General features: G+C 42.0%; 3 protein-coding genes across 11 annotated transcripts in view; 1 reads left to right on the forward strand and 2 right to left on the reverse strand.

The window, feature by feature from the left end:
* CLHC1 (clathrin heavy chain linker domain containing 1) overlaps positions 1-9,413 on the reverse strand; it is a 31,212-nt gene extending 21,799 nt beyond the window's left edge. The window contains exons 1-4 of one of the 6 annotated variants that reach the window (XM_075925502.1): positions 9,392-9,413; positions 4,443-4,711; positions 2,283-2,470; positions 1,492-1,622 (exon numbers count right to left, since the gene is read on the reverse strand). In XM_075925502.1, the coding sequence (XP_075781617.1) occupies positions 1,492-1,622; positions 2,283-2,470; positions 4,443-4,625 (502 nt within the window). In that variant the 5' untranslated portion in view covers positions 4,626-4,711; positions 9,392-9,413. The other 5 variants (XM_025184177.2, XM_006122123.4, XM_075925499.1 and 2 more) reach the window with 5 other exon arrangements.
* An 80-nt stretch (positions 9,414-9,493) lies between these two features.
* RPS27A (ribosomal protein S27a) lies at positions 9,494-13,223 on the forward strand. The gene is made up of 6 exons (XM_075925503.1): positions 9,494-9,589; positions 9,672-9,733; positions 10,705-10,759; positions 11,017-11,102; positions 11,665-11,796; positions 13,042-13,223. Exons 2-6 carry the CDS (start codon positions 9,686-9,688, stop codon positions 13,189-13,191), a joined length of 471 nt encoding a protein of 156 aa, XP_075781618.1. The 5' UTR covers positions 9,494-9,589; positions 9,672-9,685; the 3' UTR covers positions 13,192-13,223.
* Positions 13,224-14,583: 1,360 nt separating this feature from the next.
* The window catches only part of MTIF2 (mitochondrial translational initiation factor 2), a 28,336-nt gene continuing 15,096 nt past the window's right edge, over positions 14,584-27,823 (reverse strand). For all 4 annotated transcript variants that reach the window (XM_075925495.1, XM_075925498.1, XM_075925496.1 and 1 more), the window contains 7 exons: positions 26,943-27,067; positions 24,142-24,346; positions 22,802-23,054; positions 18,319-18,459; positions 16,668-16,832; positions 16,210-16,350; positions 14,584-14,841 (listed from right to left, as the gene is read on the reverse strand). In XM_075925495.1, coding sequence (XP_075781610.1) covers positions 14,672-14,841; positions 16,210-16,350; positions 16,668-16,832; positions 18,319-18,459; positions 22,802-23,054; positions 24,142-24,346; positions 26,943-27,067 — 1,200 coding nt within the window. In that variant the 3' untranslated portion in view covers positions 14,584-14,671. The remainder of the gene's footprint in view (positions 14,842-16,209; positions 16,351-16,667; positions 16,833-18,318; positions 18,460-22,801; positions 23,055-24,141; positions 24,347-26,942; positions 27,068-27,823) is intronic.

The following is a 27,823-nucleotide window of genomic DNA, read 5'->3' on the forward strand; positions in this document are numbered from 1 at the left end:
AGTGGCCAGTTAAAACAGACCTCAGTGATGCCCCAGGTTGCACAAAAGGGTTTAACTGGCTCCCAGTTCTCCAGAATCAAAGAGGCAAACACCATCTCTCTTCTGTTCCTTGCCTAGGCATGAAGCTAGCCTAGTGAGTTCAATGACTACATGATATGAGCCCTTCTAGATGTGCCAAAAAAGGTAGTGGGGTGAAGTAGAGCCATGGCCTTGCCTCTTTCCCCTACACAAGCCAGCAGAGCTGGGCTGGCTGGATGTGAAATGAAACATGTGCTGTCTGAAGTTCTGTAACAGTTAGGACACTCCCATGACAACTAAAGAGCTCTGAAAGATGTTATGCCTCCCTGAGGCCAGCAAGACTCCATACTAGGGATGTCAGATATTGGTTAAGAATGGCCATACTGGGTCAGACCAAAAGTCCATCTAGCCATGGGTGGCCCTAGACTAGCTGCCAGCAACTGGAACCCTATGCGATCCATGCAATTAGCGCCCCCACCTCCAAACCCCTCAATGATATTGTGCCACCATTTGGCTCCCCATTTAACTTGGTGCCTTACGCAACCGCCTAGTTCGCCTATATGGATGGGCTGCCCCTGCATCTAGCCCAGTATCCTGTCTGCCGAGTGGCCAATGTCAGATGCCCCAGAGGGAGGGAACACATCAGGTAATCATCACATGATCCCTTTCCTGTCATCCATTTCCAGACAAACAGAGGCTAGGGACACCATTCCTACCCATCCTGGCTAACAGATTATTGGAGGTTAGGTCCATCAATGGCTATGTAGCTCTTTTCTAATCCCTGTTAAAGTCCTAGTCTTCACAATATCCTCTGGCAAGGGGTATCACAGATTTACTGTGCGCTGAGTGAAGAAAAACTTCCTTCCATTTTAAACCTGTTGCCTATTAATTTCATTTGGTGATCCCTAGTTCTTATATTATGGGAATAAGTAAATAACTTTTCCTTATTCACTTTTTCCATAGCAGTCATGATTTTATAGACCTCTATCATATCTCCCCTTAGTCTTTTCTTTTTTAAACTAAGAAGTCAAAGTCCTTTTAATCTCTCTTCATATGGGACCCGTTCCAAACCCCTAATAATTTTTGTTGCCCTTTTCTAAACCTTTTCCAATGTCAGTAAATCTTTTTTCAGATGAGGCAACATCTGTAAGCAGTATTCAAGATGTGGGCATACCATGGTTTTATATAGAGGCAATAAGATATTTTCTGTCTTATTCTCTATCCCTTTTTTAATGATTCCTAACATTCCATTTGCTTTTTTGACTGCCACTACACACTGAGTGGATGTTTTCAGGTTATTGAATAGTCAAATAAGAGCATTAATTCCTATTGGTTACTCAACAATTCTATAGTTCCCAGGGGTGGGACATGATCCAGTGCCTTATAAGGTCAATGCAGCCTGTATGTATATATGGCTTCTCTTAAGCTTCAACACAAAAGAAATGCTCAAACTAACAAAATATTGGTCTTTACCTGGTATAGGCTTAGCAGCATTTATGTTTTTTCTTGGAATCAAAGGTTCTGTAGTAGGCACTTTTTTAATATTTCTTATTTTCAATATCAGATTTTGAATTCTAGTAGAATTTCTTTCAATAACGTTTATCCTGCAAAAAAAGACTCCTGATTTTCTTTTCTACACCTTAGAATCCTAGACTATCAGGGCAATGAGATGCTATACTAAGCTTGTCACAATACTATTCAGTCATTGTCAGTTATTTGCATTCCCTAACATGCCCTTTTGATTCTGTTTGTGGCTAGAGGCATGCACCTTCTGATAATTTTACCACATATATGCAATTACATGATGCCTATAAAGTACAAGACAGTAAGGAAAGCCACACAGTAGATGGAAGGAAAGTGAATTCTTTCTGTTTTATACCTCTCAAATTAAACAAAGTAGCCTTATAGAATACATTGACAATGAACCTTCACTTTGAAATTATTCTGTCTTTATTTTACAAATGGTGGAAGAGCATATGTTAAACTCAACAGCCTGATTCTGCAGTACTTATGCAAGCCAAATTTCCATTCTCTTCAGTGGAAGTTTTGACTGCACAAGAATTGCAGAATTAGGCCTGGAAATGCAAAAGTCTAAATTATTCTTTTAACAAATATAAGTCATTGTGGGACTTCCACCCAATGAAGAATAAAAGAATATAACCTCTTCTTAAAAGCCACATCTGTGATAAACCAATTACATTTTAAATTTATAAACTAGAGTTAAAGCACTGTGTCATTATACAACATATTAGTGGTGGCCTTACTTGTCTTCAAGTTGGATTGTCCTTTTTTTATAATATATTAGAGTTGTAGGCTCACATGCAAGAACTTTTAATTTTCCATGAAGATAAAATGCATTCCTTTGACCTTTTTTTATAGCTTCAATAAATGCATCATACTCCTGTTTGATTGAAGTCAGAATGTTCTTGTACACAGTAACATGTTCTATTATCTGTGAACACATGTTTTTCCATCTTAATGCTATATATTGCACCTTCGAAAACCCCTTTTGACTCCCTGCAAATCTCCAAACAGCACAACAGTCAGAGTAAAAAGAAACAATTAGACACTGTACACATTTCACATGGTAAACTGCAGCACTGTGCTAATGCAGGAGTAGCAGAACTTAAAACTGACAAAACATGTTTTGCTCAAGATTATGAAAGTGCACAAACACTATAAATGAACTCCATGCTTCTTTCAGCTTAAATAATCACAAATATTATTAACAACATTTGAATATCATTCTTTATGCTGCCAGAACTACTTCTGAACAACATGAGATCTTTCATCAACAGGTATCAGGCCTAATGCCTCCACAGCACTTGCTGCTTTGGAAAGACTAAGGAAGAAGATACAAGGCTAAGACTTTTTTTAAATAGCATAAAGTAGTAGCTCAAATTCACAATCTGGGTGGGCTGATCCTGCAGGCCTTACTCATGCATGCAAAGGATGTAAAATGTGGTTTAACATGCATGTTGAAGTAGCTAAGCAGAAGTCCCAGGTTTGATTCCTATACATTGCATCTCTCTTGGCAGCTGAAAAATTCATGGCACAACAGAGTGAATTACATAGGACATAGTGGAAGGCTTTCAGGATCTTCAAAACTTTATTCAAGAGCAGCACTGATGGGCTCCAAAAATGATTATATTCAGTCCTCCTCATCTAGAAGAATGCTGACAACTCTGAGTATGACACAGGAGGGATATGAAAGCGAGAAAAAATGGGAGAACACCTCACTGGAAAAGCAGAAAGCTGTCCACAGAAACAAGTTCATTCCATCCTAATGAGTAAATGGAATTAGGAGTCTAACACCAGCCATTATTTTTCAGGCATTTATTATAGGCTAAGATCTTTCAGATCAAAGCTCGCAGGAGGGAGAAAATATAAATCCCACTGAGACTGTATGTCAGGCTTATTCCTGCAATTAAAATGGTCAAGTTCAGTAAGGGAGTATATAATTGAACAAAAAAAACCTGATTTTCAATGTAGCCATTCCAGCTGGATGCCACTATAGATTTTGATTTATAAAATCAATATGTATATTTACAGAAAAGCAGAGGCCAAGATTTGTCCTGTGAATACTAAATCAATGTATGTAGTATTAACAAACATCAGATCAACAGGTTTAAAGCATTTGAATCCCCTAAAATGGAATACAGTCAATGGGAAGTACAAGCTGGTTTTAAATTGCTAGCTCAGTGGCTAGCTCCATCACAGAGTGTCAAACTCCATTTTTTGAGGGGACAACTAATGAAATATAAAAACATGAAATTAATGTCAAAGCAAAGAGCCTTCAGAAATAAGGAAGATGAAGAAATGTTAAAAAGCAGAAGCATTTGTATGCAGCTTGAAAAATTCCATATCTTGCTACATCTTGAAATAAGGGAAAGTTCATGGCAAAAAAGCAGCTTAACTGTGCTGCAGAGCATCATTGCTACAGATTTCTCTGATACTACCTTACTCCAATTCTATGGTATTTTATAATGGCTGTTTAGTGAAGTGACTTGGTGGTCTCACTCTAGTTACTAGTTGTCCATGTCACAAAACCACCACCGTAAGGGGTACATTGAGGGATGTAAAGGTTTACCAGTAAGCACTGTCCACTGCCTGCAACCCAGCTGGGCCCATCGTGTTGTGGGGGGTAGGGGCTGCTCCAGCATTTCTCTGCCCATGGAGCATATTGCCATTAACTGGTTAAACCTATAGTTTAACCAGTTAACAATTTGCACAGGATTTTACATCCCTAGTGCATTGTTGAGAGTCACCAATGTTGGCTTTAGGGCAGCTCTGAAATAGCAGAGCAGTACAAAAATTTTTAAAAAATGACACAGAACATTTCCTATTTGTCACTGCATGTAAATTTGGCAGCCTTTTCCACCACTTGTTTACACAGAAAATATTTTTCTACAGTTCTTTGTTACCTTGTCAAACACATTTCTGTATATAATGTAATACTCGTCAGCGGGTCCTTGCTCTGTACAACCCAGTTTCTCAATTTCTGTAATGATGTATCTTTGTATACTGTCCAAAAATCTCTTATCACTGTCTGGAACAATGGGAGGGAGAACAGAATGTCTGCTCACTCCAATATTATGGGTGGACATGGCTGAAAAGCAATATTTTTATTCTTATGGAAAAGTTATGCCCCATTCCCTATTTTCTTCAACTGAAATAAATGCATCAGTCAAACCTAAACAAAAAGAGAAGACTGTTACAATAACATAGCGTAAATGCAACCACTCAGATTCAGGTGTCAAGAGATGCCATGCTTCAGCTACTCTGGCTCTTTAGCGCTTATCAAATATTTCACTATTCAAAGGGCAAGATTTTCTTACTAGCCATTTCCATATAAACTACGACACCTTATAAACATCTGCCCTTATGTTTATTTCTTTCCTACATGGTTTGTAACTATTTCCCTACCCTCACTTTCAAATCTAGTAATTTCTCACTGGATATGGCACCCAGGGATAATACTAATGAGAAGTTGGTCACAGTCGGGGGGGGGGGCAGTACTGGAGAAGATAAGCCTCTTCTGAATTTATAAAGGAATGTTACTTGGCCAAACAAATCAAGAATCTAATAGAAACATAGAACTCTAGAACAGGAAGGGACCTTGAAAGGTCATCGAGTCCAATCCCCTGCCCTCACAGCAGGACCAAGCTCCATAGACCATCCATGATAGATGTCTATCTAATCTGCTCTTAAATATCTCCAAAGATAGAGATTCCACAACCTCTCTAAGCAATTTATTCCAGTGTTTAACGACCCGGACAGTTAGAAGTTTTTCCTAATGTCCAACCTAAACCTCCCTTGCTGCAGTTTAAGCCCATTGCTTCTTGTCCTATCCTCAGAAGCTAAGAAGAACAATTTGTCTCCCTCCTACTTGTAACACTCTTTTAGGTACTTGAAAACTGCTATCATGTCCCCTCTCAGTCTTCTCGTTTCTAAACTAAACAAGTCCAATTCTTTCAGTCTTCCCTCATAGCTCATGTTCTCTGGACCTTTAATCATTCTTGTTGCTCTTCTCTGGATCTTCTCCAATTTCTCCACATCTTTCTTGAAATGTGATGCCCAGAACTGGACACAGTACTCCAATTGAGGCTTAATAAGCACAGAGCACAGTGGAAGAATGACTTGCTCACAACACTCCTGTTAATGCATCCCAGAATCATTTTTGCAACAGTGCCACACTGTTGATTCATATTTAGCATGTGGTGCACTATGAACCCTAGATCCTTCTGCAGTACTCCTTTCTAGACAGTTGCTTCTCATTCTGTATGTATGAAACTGATTGTTCCTTCCTAAGTGGAGTACTTTGTGTTTGTCCTTATTAAGCTTCATCCTATTTACCTCAGACCATTTCTCCAGTTTGTCCAGATCAGTTTGAATTATGACCCTATCCTCCAAAGCACTTGCAACCCCTCCTTCCTTCGTATTATCTGCAAATATAAGAATTGTACTCTCTATGCCAATATCTAAATTGTTGATGAAGATATTGTACAGAACTGGCCCCAAAACAGACCCCCTGCAGAATCCCACTTGTTATGCCCTTCCAGCAGGTTTGTGAAATGTTAATAACTAGTCTTTGAGAACGGATATCCAGCCAGTTATGCACCCACCTTACAGTAGCCCCATGTAAGTTGTATTTGCCTAGTTTATTGATAAGATCATGCAAGACATATCAAATGCCTTACTAAAGTCTATATATACCATGTCCACTGCTTCTCCCTTATCCACAAGACTCGTTATCTTATCAAAGAAAGCTATTAGATTGGTTTGACATGATTTGTTCTTTATAAAACCATGCTGGCTGTTACCTATCACCTTATTATCTTCCAGGTGTTTGGAGATGAATTCCTTAATTACTTGCTCCATTATCTTTCCTGGCACAGCAGTTAAACTGACTGGTCTGTAGATCGGTTGGTCTTTCCCTTTTTATAAATGGGTACTATATTTTCCCTTTTCCAGTCTTCTGTACTCTCTCCTGTCTTCCATGATTTTTGAAATATGTTAGCTAAAGGCTCAGATACCTCCTTTATCAGTATTTTAGGATGCATTTAATCAGGCCCTCATGACTTGAAGACATCTAACTTTTCTAAGTAATGTTTAACTTGTTCTTTTTTTTTTATCTTCTAAAACTACTCTCTTCCCAATAGCATTCACTATGTAAGACATTCCTTCATCATCAGACTTCTTGGTGAAGACCAAAACAAAGAAGTCATTAAGCACTTCTGCCATTTCCAAGTTTCCTGTTATTGTTTTTCCCTTGTCACTGAGCAGTGGACCTACCCTGTCCTTCATCTTCCTCTTGCTTCTAATATATTTTTGGAATGTCTTTTTGTTACTCTTTATATCTCTAGCTAGATTGAGCTTGTTTTGTGCCTTTGCCTTTCTAATCTTGCCCCTACATACCTGTATTGTTTGCTTATACAGGCAGTCCCCGGGTTACGTACAAGATAGGGACTGTAGGTTTGTTCTTAAGTTGAATCTGTATGTAAGTCGGAACTGGCGTCCAGATTCAGCTGCTGCTGAAACTGACCGCCAGTTCTGACTTACATACAGAATCAACTTAAGAACCCCAGGCGTCCCCAAGTCAGCTGCTGCTGAAACTGATCAGCAGCTGATTCCAGGAAGCCCGGGGCAGAGCAACTCTGCCTCGGGCTTCCTGTAGTCAGCGCTGGTCAGTTTCAGCAGAAGCTGACTTGGGGACGCCTGGGGCAGAGCAGCTGGGGTGCTGCTGGGTTGCTCCAGTAGCGCCGCTCCTCGGTGCTACTGGACCAACCCAGCAGCACCCCAGCTGCTCTGCCCCAGGGTCCAAAACAAAAGCCTGGTCTGCTGGGGGGGGCACACTAGCTGCGCCCCTCCCTCCCCCAGCAGACCAGGGACACGGGGAGCAGAGCGGCAGCGGCAGCGGAGTGCCGTGCCTCTGAGGCTTTGCTCTGGCAAAGTCTCAGAGGCGTGGGACCCCGCCACGGCTGCAGCTTCAGTCCCGGTGCCTGTGGTCTGCTGGGAACGGTCCCCAGCAGACCACAGGCACCCGGATTGAAGCTGCAGCCGCGGGGGGGTCCCGCGCCTCTGAGGCTTTCCCCAGCAGACCACAGGCACCGGGACTGAAGCGGCAGTAGCGGCGGTTCCCCGCGCTTCTGAGGCTTTGCTCTGGCAAAGCCTCAGAAGCGTGGGAACCCGCCCGGTGCCCCTGGTCTGCTGGAGACGGTCTCCAGCAGACCAGGGGCACCGGAGCAGCTTGTGAACAGGGCTTTCTCACCCCGGAGCTCGCAGGTAGCAATCCGCCTCCTCGACCTCCGGGGCGAGAAAGCCCCGTTCGTAAGTGCAGATCCGACGTAAGTCGGATCCGCGTAAGTCGGGGACTGCCTGTATTCATCCTTTGTAATTTGTCCTAGATGCCACTTTTTATTACTCCCTTTTGATTATGAGATCATGCAAGATCTCCTGGTTTTAAGCCAAGGCGGTCTTTTGTCATACTTTCTATCTTTCCTATGCAGCAGAATTGATTGATTTTGGGCTCTTAATAACATCCCTTTGAAAAACTGCCAACTCTCTTCAGTTGTTTTTCCTTAGTCTTGCTTCTCATGGGACCTCACCTACCAGCTCTCTGGATGTGTCTAGACTGGCAAAAACTTGCCGGCTGTCTACACTGGCCGCTTGAATTTGCGCAAGAGCACTGACTTTGTAATGTACAAAATCAATGCTTCTTGCGCAAATACTTTCACACTCCCGCTTGGGAAAAAGCCCTCTTGCGCAAGAATACTTGCGTTAGAGGGCCAGTGTAGACAGGGAAGACCTGTTTTGCGCAAAAAAGCCCCGATGCTAAAATGGCAATTGGGGCTTTCTTGCGCAAAATCGCGTCTAGACTGGCCACGGATGCTTTTGTGCAAAAGCACTTTTTGCGCGAAAAGCATCTGTGCCAATCTAGACGCGCTTTTGCGGAAATACTTTTAACGGAAAAACATTTCCATTAAAAGTATTTCCGCAAAATCATGCCAGTCTAGACGCAGCCTTTGAGTTTACCACAATCACTCTTCCTAAAATCTACTGTTTCTAGTTTGCAGTTCTTCCGTCTCCCGTTCCTTAGAATCATGAACGCTAGGATTTCATGATCACTTTCACCCAACCTGCCTTCCACTTTCAAATTCTCAACCAGTTCCTCCCTATTGGTTAAAATCAAATCTAGAACAGCGTCCCCCATAGTAGCTTTTTCAACCTTCCAAAATTAAAAATATGGTCTGCAAGGCAGCCCAAGAAGGGACTGGATAATCTGTGCCGGCTGTGTTCGTTTCCCAACAGATGTCTGGATATTTGAAGCTCCCCCATCACCACCAAATCCTGCACTTTGGAGGAGTTTGTTGTTGGAAAAAGCCGCCTCTGCCTCTTCTCCACAGGCAAGAGCGGACCCCTAGCGGGACGTCGCCTAACCCAGAGACTCCAAGTGCAGCCTGTCAAGCGCTCAGCACGCGGGTCCGGGGCCACCCAGCCCAGCCCCTGCTGCAACGACGTCTCTCTGCATGGGCGCGGGGGACGCTCTGTAAGGGCCACAACAGCGAAAGGGGCCGCGCTCGGGGCCGTATTTTCCCGCGGTACCGTTGAGGACCCAGGTTGGCCCGCCCCCAGGCCCGCGCCGTGGTGGGGGATTAGATCACGGCGCCGAGCCCGAGTCGCGGCGCGGCACCCGGCCCGCAGGCGAGCCGCGGTACTTGCACCAACTCCTCCGCGTCCCGGCCGTTGCTGGTAACTACGCCCCGGTGAAAGGGCAGCGTGCGCTCCGGTGCATTGTGGGAAGTGTAGTTTCGCCCGCTCGTGCGCGCCCAACTTCCGACTACCACTCCCATCAGCCCAACGCCATGCCTACATGGAAACCTCACTGCCCAGGAGTCCTTGCCGGGCCTTGAGCCGGTGGTGCATGTTGGGAGTTGTAGTCCCTACGTAGGGACGTACGCAAGCCGCGGCGCGCCGGCTTGGAGGCCCCTCCCCTCGTGAGGCAGGAAACCCCGTGCGAGGCGAGTTGGGCTCCCTTTCTGGCGTCCGCCATTCCGCGAGCAGCTCGCTGGTGAGTGTCCGCGTCTCCCACTCGCCCACCCCTGCCCCCGCCCCCGCCGCGTGCGCCCCTCACCGCGCTCTCTGCCCCGCAGGTGCGGCCGGCGCCATGCAGATCTTCGTGAAGACCCTGACCGGGAAAACCATCACCCTCGAGGTAAGCGCCGGGGGGGCCTTCGCAGCAGGCGCCCTGTGCCGGGGAGGGGAGAAGCGCCGCCCCCGCCTCTCCACGCGCCCTGTGCGGGGTCGGGGCAGCCCGCCCTTCCCCCACAGCCGGCCCCACGCGCACGCGGACCTGGGTGCGGGGCGGGGGCTTGAAGCGCCGCCGCCCCGGCCTTTGGGAGCCCAGCAGGAACACGCCAAGCCTCTCGGCCGGGCATAGCCAGCCCCTCGCCTCCCCACCCCCCACTCCCCCGGCGCTCTGTCAGGCTCCCGCGGGTCCAGGCAGGGTGTAAAAGCGGGCTCGCTGCCTGCCCGTTCGTGTGGGTCACGTCTCCCCTTTTCTGCCAGGAGCTGCCCCTTAGGCACTGGACGGTCACACGTATCCGTTAAATGGTCTGAAAATATAACGCAGCCTCATCAATGGGCAAACTTGTATAAAGTCGTCGTCGTAATCTGCTTCCCCACAGGGATGTGAGAGGTTAACCGCTTATCGTTACCCTCAATAGCTGATGCTTAACCAAATGGATCAATAGTGGGGACTGGAGCAGTTCCCTGCTTGTGACGGGCAAGGGGCTGCTCTAGCCCCACGAGGACGACAGAACTGGCCCTCTATTTGTGTCATCTGGAGTAGCCCCTAGCGCAGTCAGTGGCGTAAGGGCTATAGTTGCCCCTGTGCCTACCCCATTTAATCGGTTAACCACTTAAACAGCACATTCAAATGTTTCTTGTGCTTCAGCTAAATCTCCAAACTATTTCTACCTGTTGCTTGAAAGACTTAAATTTGGGTCCAAAATTTGAAAGTCTGGCTTCTGTTTTTGTACAAGTGACAATGTCACAGCAAAGAAATGAGATCGATGTGATGCCTCTTAGACTATCTGGTCTGTAGCTTTAACGGCAACATTTCATAGATTTATATAGCTAATTTAATTCTACTTCAGAGTTGTAACTGGTTTTTTGCTTTAATAGGTTGAGCCTTCTGATACTATAGAAAATGTGAAGGCCAAGATCCAGGATAAGGAAGGTAAATTCAGTTCTTTTTGGATTCCTGTGTTCTCTACTCTGACAATTCTTTGGATAAAGAATAGCTTACCTGTTACCATTTCCCAGGAATCGGACACATTACAGAATTTTTCTATAAGTGATACTTAATTTTGAAACATTTTCTATGGTTACTAGATATCTTCATGCCCTGCTGTCCATCTATCTTGGTTTTTATTTCTGTAGTCAGCATAAGTTTGAGTAGATTTCTATCTAATTTTGATTTACCTTTTCCATTAGGAATTCCTCCTGATCAACAAAGACTTATTTTTGCTGGCAAACAGTTGGAAGATGGACGGACGCTGTCTGACTACAATATTCAAAAGGTGTGTATCTTTTAGAGATTGGATACAGTATAATGCAGAGTTCCAGAAGTTCTGTGTGTGTGTGTGTGTGCGATTTTTAACTCACAACAGGGTAGATTACAATTCTCTGGTGAAGAACCCTGACACAAGAGGCAGCTCGGTTGCTATAGGAAGGGGAGTGTAATAGTATTCCAGATTGGCTGGAGCACATTTGTTGAGTAACTTGAGCTAAACCCAGAACTATAGGCATATTATAATGAGAGCTATGGCAACATTTCCAGCTTAGTGTATTGACAGTTTTTTTAGGAAATAAGTAGAACAAATGAAATATATTGCAATTATCTAGTCTCTTTGAGAGCATACACGAGCTTAGATCAATGGCAGATTCATTGATCACTTGACACTGCTCAAAATTTCTCTAAGTTCTAGTCCTGGGTAGCTGGATTTAGCGTGTACTGGTGATACAAGTCATTGTGTATGTAGTAGTAAAAAATTTTGGTTGAAAGCTGCTACTACTTACTAACCTGAATATTTTGGGATCAGATTGTTTAATTCTACTATATTATCTTTGTTTTTCTAATAGGAATCAACTCTTCACCTTGTGCTGAGACTTCGTGGTGGTGCTAAGAAGAGAAAGAAGAAGTCTTACACTACCCCCAAAAAGAACAAGCATAAGAGAAAGAAGGTTAAGCTTGCTGTACTTAAATATTACAAGGTAAGAGTAATTAAAATCATTGAGTCAACTTGTCTCCTTGCGAGAAGGTGAAGTTTGAGCTGTAGCATCACTATGAATAAGCATGTAGGTACTAGGGATATTAACCATTGGGTATGTGTAAATGTATAACTGCTTGACACTTTAGCAGTTACATGTTTACATTAAGGGTGGCAGGAGGGAGCTGGTGCTTGCTGGGAGATGGCTTCTCCCAAGTGTCTGATTTTTCTCTCTCTCTCTCTCTCTCTCTCTCTCATGCCAGCCCTCTGCTGCCTCTTTGAGAAGCAGGAGGAGGGCTGGGGAGGAGGAAGGAAGCTCTGCAGAGCTGGCACAGAGCTCCTGCCTCTCCCTCCCCCCACCTTTGCTGATTCTGATAGAGGCAGCAAGAGGAGGAAATGGGTGTAGTCAATAGGATTCCAGACCTACTGATTTTTATTTGTGTGTGTGTGCGTGTGTGTGTGGTCAACTACACACTGACATCCCTAGTAGGTATTAAATGTTTTCTCCCCTGTGTGTTTACTGAATCTGTAAGATGTAGTTTCCAGCTAGCTTTTACCTCTACATATGTAAGTAACTGGAAAAGGCACAGAACTTGTACAAGCAATACATTTCCTCAAATCTTTGGGTGTGTCTAGACTACATGCCTCCTTCGACGGAGGCATGTAGATTAGCCAGATCGGAAGAGGGAAATGAAGCCGCGATTAAAATAATCGCGGCTTCATTTAAATTTAAATGGCTGCCCCGATCTGCCGATCAGCTGTTTGTCGGCAGATCGGGGGAGTCTGGACGCGATGCCCCGACAAAGAAGCCTTTCTTCATCGACACAGGTAAGCCTGGTTTCACGAGGCTTACCTGTGTCGATGAAGAAAGGCTTCTTTGTCGGGGCATCGCGTCCAGACTCCCCCGATCTGCCGACAAACAGCTGATCGGCAGATCGGGGCAGCCATTTAAATTTAAATGAAGCCGCGATTATTTTAATCGCGGCTTCATTTCCCTCTTCCGATCTGGCTAATCTACATGCCTCCGTCGAAGGAGGCATGTAGTCTAGACACACCCTTTGAGTAGCTTATGTAGCTATTCAACTTTCCCTAATGCAGCCAATACATTTGTCAATATGAAGCCTGGAATGCTAAATCATGTTTACAACAGAGAGAATCCTGATTTCTAATTAATGGCTATTCTGTGGTTTTTCTTTGAGGGAAGATATATCTAAAAAGATGCAACATTATGGAGCTTTTCCTTTTACAGGTGGATGAGAATGGTAAAATCAGTCGTCTGCGCCGAGAGTGCCCCTCTGAGGAATGTGGGGCTGGAGTCTTCATGGCCAGTCACTTTGACAGACATTACTGTGGCAAGTGCTGTCTGACATACTGCTTCAACAAACCAGAAGACAAGTAAATGTATCTGTTAATAAAAAACTCAGATTTGCAGTGTTGTAAATTTATTTTCCTTCTAGGAATGTACATCATGCTGCCTTCAGGCAGTATTAGTTCAGCAGGTGTATTTCTGGAAATTAAGTGTAGTGAGGTGGAGGGATGGGTAAAATAGCTCCTTTTTTCTAACCTCACACCTAAGGATTCAGATTTAAGAGGCTGTAATCTTGGGCATCCTCTAAATGGGGAAGACTTATTTAGGTGGAGCTAATCTTCAAACAGGATTGATTTTGATAGGAAAGTACTATAACTGAATTTAAGTTGCCTTCTGTGTGGAGCTCTGTTCTGGGGATGTTACACTCACTACACAGTAAAATTACATCAGCTTTTCATAGGCCCCACATAAATTAACATCCTATTTTGACAATTTGTGGCTTTACTGACTTCAGTAAAAATCACTGCAGTTCAAGTGCTACAGATGTGTGGGTGCTTCAAAGAACTACAATGAGTAGCAATTTCAGTGGGATAGTCAAGTTAAACTGGAAGAACTGCCTATGATATCTTCTCCATCTTTCCTTTGTTTAAGGAATCTAGTTATGTTTTTATAATTGATCAGAACAGCTTTATTGCTAAACTAATCATAAAATGTCACTTAACTCAAATGGCCATAAGTTGAAGTGAGGAATGCTAAAATGTGTAAGTGGTAAAAATTTCAGGAGGGGCAGGTGCATAAATGCATATTAACCAATGATTCCACACTCATTGGTTAGCTATTTTTACACTTTTGCATCTTTAAGTCATAGCACTATAGAAGTGAAATAAAGGGAAGTGTTTCTACAAAAGAAACAGGGACTGTGCTTACCTAATGAAAAAAGCTTGATTTCCACCATTCCTTTTGATTAACAATAGAGAGAGCCATGAATGCTTCCCCCTCACACCCCTTAGTTACATGTGGCAAAAGAGAAGCACAAAAGTTGAGGGTAAGATTAAGCACTAATAGTGGAATTCAAGGATTGTCTAAATGTTTAGCAGTGAAATGAACAGACAGTAATTTGAGGTGTGCTTTTCAGCAGGAAGAGAGAATGATCTAGTGGTATTCTACAAAAGCTTTTGGAATCAATTTGTACTACACTAATCCTATTCTCTTTAAGCATGTCAGTAGAGAGCTTTAAAACCAATTCATTTGAAACCCACTGCTGTCTCTGGCAGATGGAGGGCCCAACCTGTACAGGCAGCTCCATCACCACCCACCACAGCAGTATGTCCCCAGAGGCGGTGGCTCTAGTACATCCTCTTCTGTCCCTAAGGAGTTAACACTACCATGCTGGAAATATGCTTTTCTAGGTCTACAAAGCTGGCGTAATCCAGCAGTGAAGAAAATCCTATTCATAACGCCAGTGAATTCTTACAATACAAGCCACTTTAAGTATCTTTAATATAAGAATATTCTGTGAAGCTATTCAGAAATAGTGCAATGCCTCTTCTCCACATTCAAGTAAAAGGATTTAAAATCCTGGATCCCAGGAAATTGTCTGTTTAACTTCCTTTTCTTCATAGCAGATAATTTCATCTCCAATATTGAATTCTATGTTCTTATCCAAACTAAGGCCACAATCCATGCCAGTTTTTATTACCTGGACATCATCTTTATGGTGCTTCAATGAGGTTAAATATCCTAGAAAGACAACAAATGTCAATGCAGGAAGAAATAGCTCCAATAGAAAAACGTACAAGTCAATATCCTCCCTGCCAAAAAAAGCAACATGGCAAGGCCAGTGCAAAAAAGTTACAATTTTTAGTGATGCTGAACCGCCATAGTTTACACCAGTAGTCACCAACCAGATGATCAGGATCTACTGGCAGATCTTGGAACCTCTGACAGGCAATCCTGACTACTTTGGCCAAGATGCTGTCAAGTGCCTGCACTTCAGCTGCCCCTCCCGCCACTGCTGCACATTTGCCTTGGCACTGCCTCCCCCCATCTCCAGGAGCCTCCTGCTTGCTGTACAGGACAGGGTAGGGAGAAGAGGGGTCAAGGTGCCCCCATCCCACCCTGTATCCTATCTCCACAGAGCAGGGGTTGGGATGGCTGCTTTTGGGAGTGGTGCAAGGCCACAGCAGGGATAAGCCTGCCTTAGTCCCATTGCACCACCACCCAGGAGCCACCTGAGATAAGCAGTGCCCAGCTAGAACCCACATCACGAAACCTTACCCCATTCATGAACCCCCTTCCTACACTCCAAGCTCCTGTCTTAGCCCCAAGCACCCCTGCCATCCAAACGCCCTCCCAGAGCCCACACCCAGAACCCCCTCTGGCAACTTAACTGCCTGCCCCAAGATCAGCTCAGAGCCCCTCTCATTCCAGATCCCTTAATCCAAGACCAGAGCCTGCATCCCAATCCTCTGCCCCTGCCTGGTGACAGTTTGTGTGTGTGTGGGGGGGGGGAGGAGGGGGGGAGATATGAAGTGAGTAGGGGCAGGGCCTCAGAAAGGGCACAAAGGAGGCAGGACAGGTATTTGGGTTTGAGGTAAATCTTGGATTGTGCTTAAATTCAAAAAGTGATCTCATGCTTAAAAAGGTTGGAGACCACTGGTTTACACAGATTTTGAAAATTAGGTGCTATTCCTTTTGAATTTTAATGGGATATACTATGATCTCACTATCTCCTTGCAATAGAGACTGTTGTCAAGGGTTCAGAACACATAGAAGTCTCTTATGGGGAGAGAACACCAGGATGGGTCAAGAAAATGTCTGTCCAAACCCAATTCTGCATGCATTGCCTAAGCAAGAGATCAAGCTTTGCAGGAACTAGTTATGCCCATTTTAGGTGAAGTCCACAATAAATAGTGTATTAAGCTGATTGAACAAACTTAAGCAAATTCCACCTTTAGATAGTCCAAAATTTAATTTAGACCGACTTCCATGGGAGTTGCCTATATAGACCAAAGGATATAGTCTGAGCTTAAGAATTTAACTCCAAGGGTGAGCATATGTGTGTAGTAGAATATCAATGCGGATAAATGGTTTGATAGTTTTACTTACCTTTCCAAATAACATCTCTGTTACGAATTAGTTTAAACAGCATCTTTCTATCTAACTGCCCCTTCTGTACTCGGCAGCCAGCCACTGGAACCTTGCTTTTTCCTACTGTGACGAAGAAGGTGGCAAGAACAGAGGCCTCCCCTAAAGAAAGAAATGGAAAGAGTAAAGCTCTGATAGCAGTGGAAGAACACAGTGAAATGTAGTATTAATTCCTGGTGCAGTTTGTATCATTTCCTTTTAAGTTTTCTGGATGTTCTGCTGCTGTGTATTGAGAATAACTGTAGAGGAATTCTATGCAAATGAGGTCAATGAGAAAGCTATCCCGGAGAATAAAATATGTATATTTTCTCAACATACAACTTAATCAAAGTCCATTGCAGAGCAGCAAAATATTTTCTCTACCCCACAAGAAAAATCTAGTTTCACAAGGCAATAGTCATCATCCAGTGAAAACTTACCTATTATATTTTCTACTAGAGATGGAGGCAATCTGCTGCTCAACTCATCTTTTAAATCGTCAATAAGACGATAGATAATATTGTGAAGTTTAATTTTTATTCCCTTTTTTGCAGCCAGCTGCTGAATAGATTTGTTTGCATTCACACTGAATCCATATATGATACCTGATAGATAAAACCACCTGATTAGAAACACTTCAAGTACAGGAATTTTTATTTTCAAGCAGTAAATGCTTTTGGAGATAAGCTTGCAAAGGCTCTCCTGAAATATTAATGTAGTATTTTATTCTTAGTGCCGTCTGTAGCTTAACAACTGAAAACTGTTTGCTTATCTTGAGTTGAGCTTTTCACATTTACTAAGTTAAAGTTACAATCCTCTCTTCCTTTAACTCCTGATTCCAAAAGTTAAGATAATCAGTAATGTTGCTTTTTATTCAGGATAAGTGAAATTTTGTAGTTTCCCCATTTTAACTTTTCCATTCATTTTTAAAATCAGAGAACAGATGTACAAAAAGCACCTTCAACAATGCTCTCTCTTGAAGGGCATATCTAAACTACATCCCTCTTTTGAAAGAGGGATGTAAATTAGATCGAAATTGCAAATGTAGACAGGATTTGAATTTCCTGCACTTCATTTATATAATACATTCTTTCATTTATATAATACATTCTTTCGAAAACGGGTATTTTGAAAGTGAAGTCTCTGTCTATACATGGTTCTTTTGAAAAAACCTCTTTTTTAAAAGATCCTAGACAGCATCTGGACAGTGGTTTCACTTTTGAAATACCCATTTTCGAAAGAACATGTTGCCATTATGCAAATAAAGCGCAGGAAATTCAAATCCCTGCTTCTGTGTGGCTCATAACCTTGTCTCGTTCCCCAACAGAAGACAATCTGATTAAAGATATTATTTCACCCACCTGGTTTGTAAATTCCAAGATGATATAATCAAATGTAATAAAGCAGATAGGCGGCTGGTCAGATCCTGTGATCTGGCTAAGCAATGTGCTATATGAAGGTACAGAATGGAAAGGGTGGGCCTTATCTTGGGGTTAGACAAGGCCAGCTCCATATGTTGTCTCCAGCATAAATCAGGTTCTAAATTACACCCAGGTGTGGCCCAGGAGTGTTCCAGCAACTGGGGATCAAAGAAATATAGGGGCACTTCATTCATGCCCCCTGGGCTGGAAGGAGATAATAATAGGAACCAATATGCTGACCAACCTCCTCTTGCACCAGGGATCCCCTCCACAAAAAATCCTCTTGGATCGAGTTAAGCCAATTTTCTAGCTGTTTTTCACACAGAAGCAGCATAAAGCAACCAGAATCTAGAGCACTGTCTCCAACACAGAAGTTTGCAGATACTAGCTGCCGTAGTACAGAATAGTGTATATCTTTCTCTGAATTACCTGCATTTTCACTAGCTATCTAGCAGGATGTTGATATCACTAGTACTTAATTTCTATGAAAGAATATTTTTATGTTTCATACAATATTTTAAGGTTTTTATAAATGCAAATGTACACTAATTATATTTTTAATTAAATTATTACAGTAGAAACAAAAACAAAGCACAGCTTCCTGTTCATAAAATAAAATATGAAGGATTTCACACTGATAATAAGATCACTGTCTAAATATACACATTACCATTAAATGTTTCAGCAAGGTTTATATCATTTTCACTGACATCCCCTACTCCAAAATGGATCACATCCAATTCACATTCATTGTCGGCGTTATAGCTGTCCAAAATGCTTAGAATTGCCTCAGTGGAACCATCTACATCACCTAAATACATGAAATGTTCTATCATTAAGCTTATAAAATCACAATAAACAAGTATCAAAATTATAACAAACAAAAGACAAATGCAGCTACATAGGAATTCCAGATAATATAAAAAAGATTTAATATCTGGTTCTGTATTTTTAGCATATAACAGATTGTTGAATATATTGCACAAACTTGAAAGTTTGGTGTTCTAGTCTGAAAAGTGATCAAACATATCAAGGGGGTTCCTCCACATTTGTTGTGTCTCAATGACCAAGATCAAGTTTGCTTAGTTTTCCAAATACTGTCAGCCCTGTACATTCAGCCTGGGATATGAAAATCAAGGTGGGTTCTTCCTAGCTCTTGCATCATCATCAATAAAAATTATGTATGGCGTCAGTTCTACGAGTCCAATGATATTGCCCATGGAGTTGAGCTGATATAGCTGATGGCTCTTGCACATTTCAAAGTGAGAGGTGCAGCAGGATAGTGCGCACCTCCTTATTGACTAATCAAGTAATCAACAATAAATTCCATCGACTACTCGATGAGTTGTTAAATTTCGATTAATCATCTATACAGTGGAGCCAATTCCCCAGGAACTGGGCTGGCAAGGGCTGCCCGCTCAGTTCCCAGGGAGGCTTCACTATGGCAGAACCTATAGAGTGGGTAATGATGTAACTGCTGAGATTTTCAGAGATTTTAACATTCCTAATACTTATATGGTCACTTTTGAGAGTAAAATCACACTTTAAATATATTGTAGTCATCAAGTCATGCTTATGTTAATTTTAATAAAAATATTTTCATCCAGAAGTTTCTCCTCAGAAGATTTACAAGTCAGTACTTAGTTTTAGGACTGGAACAGAGCATTTTCTTACTGTGGTAAGAATTCTGGTTCTTCAAGACATGCCCACACAGATTCCACTCTAGGGGTGTGTCTAGACTACAGGGTTTTTTCAAAAAAACTTCCCCTGCATCTAGGCTGCTGCCACATCCTTTCTAAAATAAATCGAAAGAACGCAGCAGTTTTTTTTTACCGTGGAAAACCTTGTTTTATGAGGAAGAACGCCTTTTTCCAAAGTGCTCTTTTGAAAAAAGGTGCTAGGCAATGCAAACTGTGCTTTTTCAAAAGAGAGCATCCAGACTGCCTGGGTGCTCTCTTTTGAAAAAGCAGCTTGCTTTTTCGAAAGTACTGGCTGTAGTCTAGATGCTCTTTTTCAAAAGAGACTTTTTTGAAAAAGCCTCTTTCGAAAGAGGCTTGCAGTCTAGACGTAGCCTCGGTGTGCCTGCAGCCCACATACATAATATTGGATTCTTTTGAATAGCAGTGTCTGTCGGGGTTGCCCCTATACCTCAAACACCCTTACTTTCTGCAGCCAAAGATATAAAAAGTGAGGTGCACGTCCCTGTTCCTTCACCAATAAAGATCTCCTAGGAATAGTTGTACAAGTAGCAGGATGATGGGGTATCCTGGAATCTGTAGATAACACACCTCAAAGAACCGCAGGTTTTGTAGGGTGACTGTCCACAGATTTCACTCTTGGAGCCTACTAAGCATTTGCTAATTTATCAGTAGCTAGGCATCAGGAGTTCTACTTTAACAGACTGAAGGACTGCTGTATATAAGCTAGCATCCAATTTGGACGCTTGTGCCAGGGAATAGCAAGTGGTAAATGTATGGATTGAGTTTCACATGCTGTCCTACATATCTGATATGTAGATGTTAAACAAACATGCTGCAGGAGCTGCTTCAGCGTTAATGCATCCAGGGAGATCTTTCTTAGTCAAATAAGTACTAAAGCATCCTGAGACCCACTCAATGATATAAATTGTCCCTTACATTTTCCAGGGAATGCCACAAAGAGCGTGAAGACAAGTGAGCATCTGAATGGACTGATCCTATTCAAATAAAAGGATAATGCTCTAATTAAATTAAATTAATGGAGATTGCCTATCTCCTAGAATGGACCTTGAAACCCTGGGTTTAGCAGGCCAATGCTCAAACCACTGAGCTCAAATTACTTCAAACACGTGGAAGTTTATGTCACCTAGAATAGTTAAGGGAATAACAACGGGAGATTGTAATTAATGCTTTCTATTATCGCTATTTGGCTAGAAGGCCCAGTACCATTCTGCTGGATGACAAGCTGGCCTCAGTTATCTATGCCTTCATCAGTTCCATGCTGAACTACAGCAAGGCAGCATACCTGAAATTTTCAGCACTTAGGGACTGTCTATACTTACAGGAAGATTGCTGCTTTGGAGATCGATCAACTGGAGTTCTATTTAGTGGGTCTGGTAAGGACCTGCTAAATTGAACACTGAAGGCACCCCCGTCAACCCCAGAATTTCTTGCACTTGACTCCTTTCTCCCATCCATCTCCCGCTGTGAGGCTGCCATAGAAAGTCAATACAAGATACATTGACTTCAGCTATGCAATTCACATTGCTGGAGTTGCATATGTTGCGTTGATTTTCTCTTGCAATTTAAACTGGCCTTAGGAACTCCAACTAGAACAGAATGCTACAGCATGTTCCCCAATAACACAGGCTACTGAAAGCATCTAAGACCTGTTCTCCACTTTCTGTACTGCTTCTCCATAGAACACAGCATCAAGTTAAAGCCTTTGGTCTTTATCTTCAAAGGTATTACATGACCTGGGTTCAAGATATCATAAAGACTGTGGTTGATAATTTTGCTTCTCTGTCTCAATGGAACTCCCTCCAAGGGTAAAATGTAGGACACAGAATTTTTTCTGGAGTCAGTCCAAGACTGGAATATGCTCTCCCCAAAATTAATGTCCATTACAAACCTCACTACTGTCTGCTCCAAGCGCAAAATGAATTTCTTTAGCCTGCATTAAATACAAATGCTATCAACATTTCTCTGTTTTTTCTGAAAAAAAAAGTCTACCAGCGCAAGACACATCCTTGCACATGCGTCTCCTGGAAAGAGGATGAGAGAACAGACAACAGCTCACGGATGTTAGCCATGCTGTTTAATGCACTAGTGAAGGTACTAAACAACTACGTTGATGAGTGCAGTGTAAGAAACTACATAAGAACAGAATAAATTGTTGGTGTTGGCTTGGGTTTCTGAGTATGTGCACTAAAACGGGACTTAACCTGTAGGCTTTTTAGAATAGTTAATGTTATAGGAGACTTTCCATCTCATTTGGAAAGAGGGACTGATATCTGGGAGAACTCCTAAAAGCTTTGTCCAAAGGTACTAGCAACATGGCTGACAAGTAGGACTTACGAGGGACAGCTTGCCCTGGAGGTTTGGGTGGCATCTCATCTAACTCTGGCACTCAATGTATGGAAATAGGTCCCGTGCCTTAAAAAGTCTGCCAAAATATGATAAGGCTTTCATTGACCTTTCCAAGAGAACATGTTTCTGTTTTGCATCCCTCGCTATTTAATTCCTTTTGGTCAGGGGTGGGGAACCTTTTTGGGATGTGGGTCAATAACACACGGAAAAATCAGTTGGGGGGGGTCGCACACAAGTGAGAAGAAAAAATACAGCCAAAAAAAAACCCCTTCACTGATGTGGGCCCCAATTTGAGAAGGAGAAAGACACTCCCCACATTCCCCTCATGCACCAGAGCCTGGGGGGCAGGGGGGAAGGGAAGTGGCAACCTAGTAGATTGTGTGCGCTCTAGCCCCACAGGGGGACAGTGGGGAGGGCCTGGAGTGCCAGTTGGGCTCCCCAGTGCTGAAGGGGTTCCTGAGCCAGACCCGGGGCCTGAGGTTCCCCATCCCTGCTTTTGGAGGAGGACATAGCAGTTGAGTAGCTCTCTGAAGCAAGGCAGAGCAGCACCAGAAGCATCTGTGACTGGCATCCCTGTCACAAGAGGGATAGACCTTGAAATCTTAGTGACCTGCAATCAGTCATTTTTAAGTTCCAATTTGGGGGGAGCAGAGTGAAAGTAGAAGGGCCATTATAGAAGGAAGAGGGGGTAAGCACAGGGAGTAAAACCCTTATATAAAGAGAAAGGAAACTTATCGCTAAGAGGTTTTTTTGTTTTATAAAAGTAAAGAGGAAAAGAAAACTATTTGATACTATGAAAACTAATAGAACTTGCTCAGGGATGTGAACACTACATAGTGCCATTTCACTGCCATGGGCAGTAAGGAACGAAATGTGCATTATGGTCACCCCATCCTTTATACCCTCAGCTACAGGAAGCAAGGGTACAGGTGAACCTCAACAGACAGTTATGCACAACAATCAGAACTCACACACCAGGAGTGGAATCCATGTGAATACTCACTTAAAGAAAAACCTACAATTCCAAATTCAGACTTGGCAAATATGCACTAGAACAACTTCAAAGTCAAGGGAATACGACAGCACCTTTAACAATTACAGGTAGCACATTTCTGTCACTCTCCACTCTCTCTTTAAACCTCATAGTTATTAGATGTTTGTTGGTTTTATACAACGCTGCTTTTCTCTGTCTCCAGGTCAGATTGCCTAGGTTTTCTCGCTCTTTCTTGTATGCATCTGTGTGTTCCTTTTGTTTTGCTTCAATAACATCCATATCCTCTTTGATTTTCTCCTGTTTTTCATCATAATTTCTCCACTCAACAACTTCATGTGCCCTTTGCTAGGCAGGAAAGACAGAACTGTTACTTCTCAATATATAGCACCAGGCAACTTGGTCTTAAAAGGCATTTTTAGCTAATTATCTCAGGGGCAATATTCAAGTGCTTTTTTGTTTGTAACTTTGTTTTCCTTTTAAATTTAAATAATATTTTAATAAGAATAATAAAAGTCTAGCTAACAATCTCATTTTACACAGAAGACAACAGCAGAAGTACCCAGCACAGACAAGTTCTCAAGGTAACACACAAGGGCATGGTGGAATAAACTGCATTAATTTGCTCCTAGGTATCTTTCATCTCACTCTATAGCACCAAAAAACTGACACCAGAACCATTTATCCAAAGCAACAAAGAGAATCCTAAATAGATTTAGGAAACATACAATGCTCAACTCATAAGAGGCTATTGTAGACTTTGGAGATTATTTGATAGCAAAGTCACTGGAAAGGTATATCTGAGGGACTCCAGGGACACAAGGAGAATACTGGTATGACATTTGGTCTTACAAAAAAGGTTAGGGAAGAACACAGGAAGCTTTAGAGAAGCTGCAGTTTTAAGACAAGATACTGCTCAATCCCTTTCATGACATAAATGGTACCTACCTGCATTAGCTTCAGCAGAGCTTAAGTTAAAACAAGTTATTCACACCAATTTCTGTGTTTTATTTTGAGTCTTAATTTTAACACCTTCTGAGTCCTTTGAGAGGCATGAGGGAAGAAATCAGCCAAGGAAATACTGAAAGAGAAACCACCCAGCTACTGGCTACAGTCAAACAGAAGCAAAGGGAAATAGGAGATCACAGATTAACTTTCATACCACTGAGAGGTTGCTTTCTTCGGCTAAATGTGGAGTAGATCAATGTGGATGCGCTAGAGGAGGGGAAGGAGTAAGGACCGTATGTTTCAGTGAATTCTTCAATCCCTTTGTGGTAAACCTATTCCAGGCCACATTTACTATGCAGGTTTTGGCTTCAAGCCTTCGTTACTATGGCTCATTTTGAATAAATATTACCATTTTTGCACTTAATTCTATCTACATTACATTCTGCAATACACGTGTTAGCTATGCATTGAGTTATTCTTGCTATACCTCAGATTCTACTTCAAGGATTTCAGCTCCTGCGGAAGGGACTTCCTTCCAGCCCACAATTTCTACTGGCATACTGGGAGTAGCTTCATCCACTGTTTTGCCATTCTCATCAAACATCAAGCGCACTTTTGCCCAGCTTTTACCTGCCACCAGAATACATCCTTTTCTCAGAGTTCCTCTCTGGATTACAGCCGTGGTTACTGGACTAAGAGGAGAAGAAAGAGGAAGAAAAACAAGATTAAGACTACTATCACATTTACAGTTTACATGCCTTTAAGAAAAGATAAACAAATATAGAACAGTATTTCCTATTCTCTCAGAGCATTTCTATTTCACCACCATGCTGAAGAAGGTTTTAAAGGAGTCTTGAAAAGGGGGAAAAATGGGAGTATCCTTTTTAGTTTCTTTAGCTGTATAAATGTTAAAAAATCAGCAACCCCCTCCTCTTCAATTAGGCACTTAGGGTACATCTACACCCTTACCTTAAAATAACCTAAGCAATTTGTGCTACACAAATTGTGTAGCTTGAGGTAATTTCAAAATAGCTTATTTCAAAATTAAATTAAATTTTGAAATAAAGCGCTATTCCGACAAGTCCTTAAACCTTGTAGAACGAGGGTTACAGGGACACTGGAACAGCACGCTTGTTATTTCGAGATATATTTTGAAATAATGGGTGCGTTTAAAGATGTCAAACTGCTATTTCAGGAAACTTCTGGTATCCCAAAATAGCCCTGCTGTCTAGATATAGCCTTAGAAAATTCACAAACTATATGAGACAACAGTCCTCCAGAAAATCCAGGAAGTACCAGATACACTGCTTGTATTTCTAGTGTAATAAACACCAAGCAGAATTTGTGACAAAGAAATCTTTCAGGTGTTCCTTTATATATTGTTTATAAAACCCCCAAAACTAAAATCAAATTATTTCCTTTTGGAGGTCCCTTTTAAATAGCACCATTTTAAAGAACAATTTAGTGAATTGTTCATAAAAAGTTTCTATTTTATAAATGATCTGGAGAAAGGGGTAAACAAACTGCTTAAGATAACAAACTATGAAGAGCTTCAAAAGTATCTCACAAAACTAGGTGATTGGGCAACAAAATGGCAAATTAATTTTAATGTTGATAAATGCAAAGTAATGCATATTGAAAAAATAATCCCAACTATACATACAAAATAATGGGGACTAATTTAGCTATAAGCACTCAAGAGAGAGATCTTGGAGTCACTATGGATAGTTCTCTGAAAATATCCACGCAAAAGGCAGCAGCAATCAAAAAAGCAAACAATGTTAGGAATAATTAAAAAAGGATAGAGAAAAAGACAGTGAATATCTTATTACCTCTATATAAATCCATGGTATGCCCACATCTCGAATACTGCATACAGATATAGTTGCCTCATCTCAAAAAAAGATATATTGGCATTGGAAAAGATTCAGAAAAAAGGCAACAAAATGCTTAGAGTTTGGAACAGGTGCCTTATGAAGAGAGATTAAAAAGACTGGGAGTTTTCCACTGAGAGAAGAGGAGACTCAGGGGAGATAGGATAGAGGTCTATAAAGTCATGACAAGTATGGAGAAAGTGAATAAGGACAAGTTTTTTACTTGTTCCCATAACGTAAGAACTAGGAGTCACAAAATGAAATTAATAGGCAGCAGGTTCACACGCAGCGCATAGTCAACCTGTGGTACTCCCTGACAGAGGATGCTGTGAAGACGAGGACTTTAACAGGGTTCAAAAAAGAACTGGTTAAATTCATGGAGGTTAGGTCCATCAATGGCTATTAGCCAGGATGAGTGGGGTGGTGTATCTGGTCTCTGTTTGTCAGAGGCTGAAAATGGGTAACTCAGGAGAGGGATCACATGATGATTACCTGTTCTGCTCACTCCCTCTGGGGCCTCTGGCATTGGCTATTGTTGGAAGACAGGATACAGGGCAAGATGGACCTTTGGTCTGCCCCAGTATGGCCATTCGTATGTTCATAATAAGTAAACCACATAGGTTAAAAACAGTCACACAAATATTAATGAAATTTAAAAAAACTTGTGTTCATATTTTATTTAAACAAGCAACTTTTGCTTATGCTTTACCATTTATGCTGTCTGCTTATGCTACACTTTGTTCCACTGGAAAATAAAATAGCTCAGTCAGTTTCTAACTGTTCATTTTCTGGTTCCCACATATTAAGGCAATAAATACGGCAACGTTTGGATTACAAACATAGGAACAGCCATACTGAGTCAGACCAAACATCCATCTAGCCCACTATCCTGCCTTCTAACCGTGGCCAATGCCAGGTGCCCAGAGGGAATGAATCATTAAGTAATCAATCCATCCCGTCACCCATTCTCAGCTTCTAACTAACAGATTACTTTTGTTTTAAACCCGCTACATATTGATTTCATTTGGTGAGCCTTAGTTCTTGTGTTATGAGGAGAAAATAACTCTTATTTAACTTTTTCTACACCAGTCATGATTTAATAAATCTCTATTATATCGTCCCTTAGTCACCTCTTTTCCAAGCTGAAAAGTCCCAGTCTCTCCTCATAGGCAGCCATTTCATACCCGTAATCATTTTTGTTGTTTGACACAGGTGAGTAATAGTTAAACTCTCAAAATGAAGTTTTCATGGTATGTTTCATAAATACTAAAGTTTTGTATTTTACTAATTTTTTCCCCAGTTAAAACCTAAATTTTGGAAACCATGTGGACAGCAATTCTTTAACGAATGCAACTAGAATAAACATAACAGAAACATTAATGAAAGCTGGAAGACAGACGATTTGCTGGCCTACCCTCTTCCTTTATCTGTACGCGACTCTATTACGGTTCCCTCTACTAGGCCTGTGAAGTCTGCCTTCAACTCCAACACTTCTGCAAGAGCAACAGTTGCCTCTGCTAAAGCCAGCAGGTTTTCACCCTGTAGTGAAAAACAGTTAAGAATTAGAGGCAGCTAATTACAATATGATCTGAAGGTGAATTTTCAGTAGCAGTATCTGTCCCACTACACATGATCGATAATTCCCTATTCCACAATGTGATTCAATAAACAAAGTCTCTGTACCTATGCAGAGGGTTGCTGAAGTAACATATGACCATGGCCTAACACAGCAGTGCTAGCAGTCCTGAATGCAAAGCACTGCGGCATGCAAGGCCTCTTCCCCCGCCCCCCCCCCCATATCATGAATGATAGTTGCTTGGCATCCGTGGCTAGTGCTGGAAATAGGAAGCAAGTTTAATCTTTATATTAGTAAAACTGTTCTTTTAAAAATATTTCCCCTTCCCGGGGGCAAAGAGCAAATTGGGTAGTATAAGAAACCTGGTGTGGTAGTTACGATTCACCCTTTTTCCCCATTGCCAGATAATTTTGCTCCACTCTCTCCTACCTGAGATTCTGTACCACCCATTCCCCACCTGCTTCCTTAGAGCTCCAATTAACTCTACTGCTTTGTCAGGACTCAAGTAACAGTACAACGGAGAGGACTTTTTTATGTTCCTGACCAAAATTTAGCAGCACTCTGGGATATGAATTAGTACTGTGATGCCAGTAGTGCAGTGTTTCTCAACTTGTGGGTTCCAACCCTCCGGGGGGTCCCAAGCAACTTAAGAGGGGGGTCGCAACTGGATTAGGTTTTTGGCAAATTTATTTCTTGTCCAATCCTAATCCCAATCAAAT

The sequence above is a fragment of the Pelodiscus sinensis genome, chromosome 3 (genome assembly GCF_049634645.1).
Source record: "Pelodiscus sinensis isolate JC-2024 chromosome 3, ASM4963464v1, whole genome shotgun sequence".
Taxonomy (NCBI): domain Eukaryota; kingdom Metazoa; phylum Chordata; order Testudines; family Trionychidae; genus Pelodiscus; species Pelodiscus sinensis.

Bases quoted from the DNA above. Each gene is read 5' to 3' on its own strand.
- RPS27A (XM_075925503.1), top strand. From the start codon at position 9,686: ATGCAGATCTTCGTGAAGACCCTGACCGGGAAAACCATCACCCTCGAG. The intron at 9,734-10,704 runs GTAAGCGCCGGG...TTGCTTTAATAG, and splicing joins GGAAAACCATCACCCTCGAG to GTTGAGCCTTCTGATACTAT. The intron at 11,797-13,041 runs GTAAGAGTAATT...TTCCTTTTACAG, and splicing joins CTGTACTTAAATATTACAAG to GTGGATGAGAATGGTAAAAT.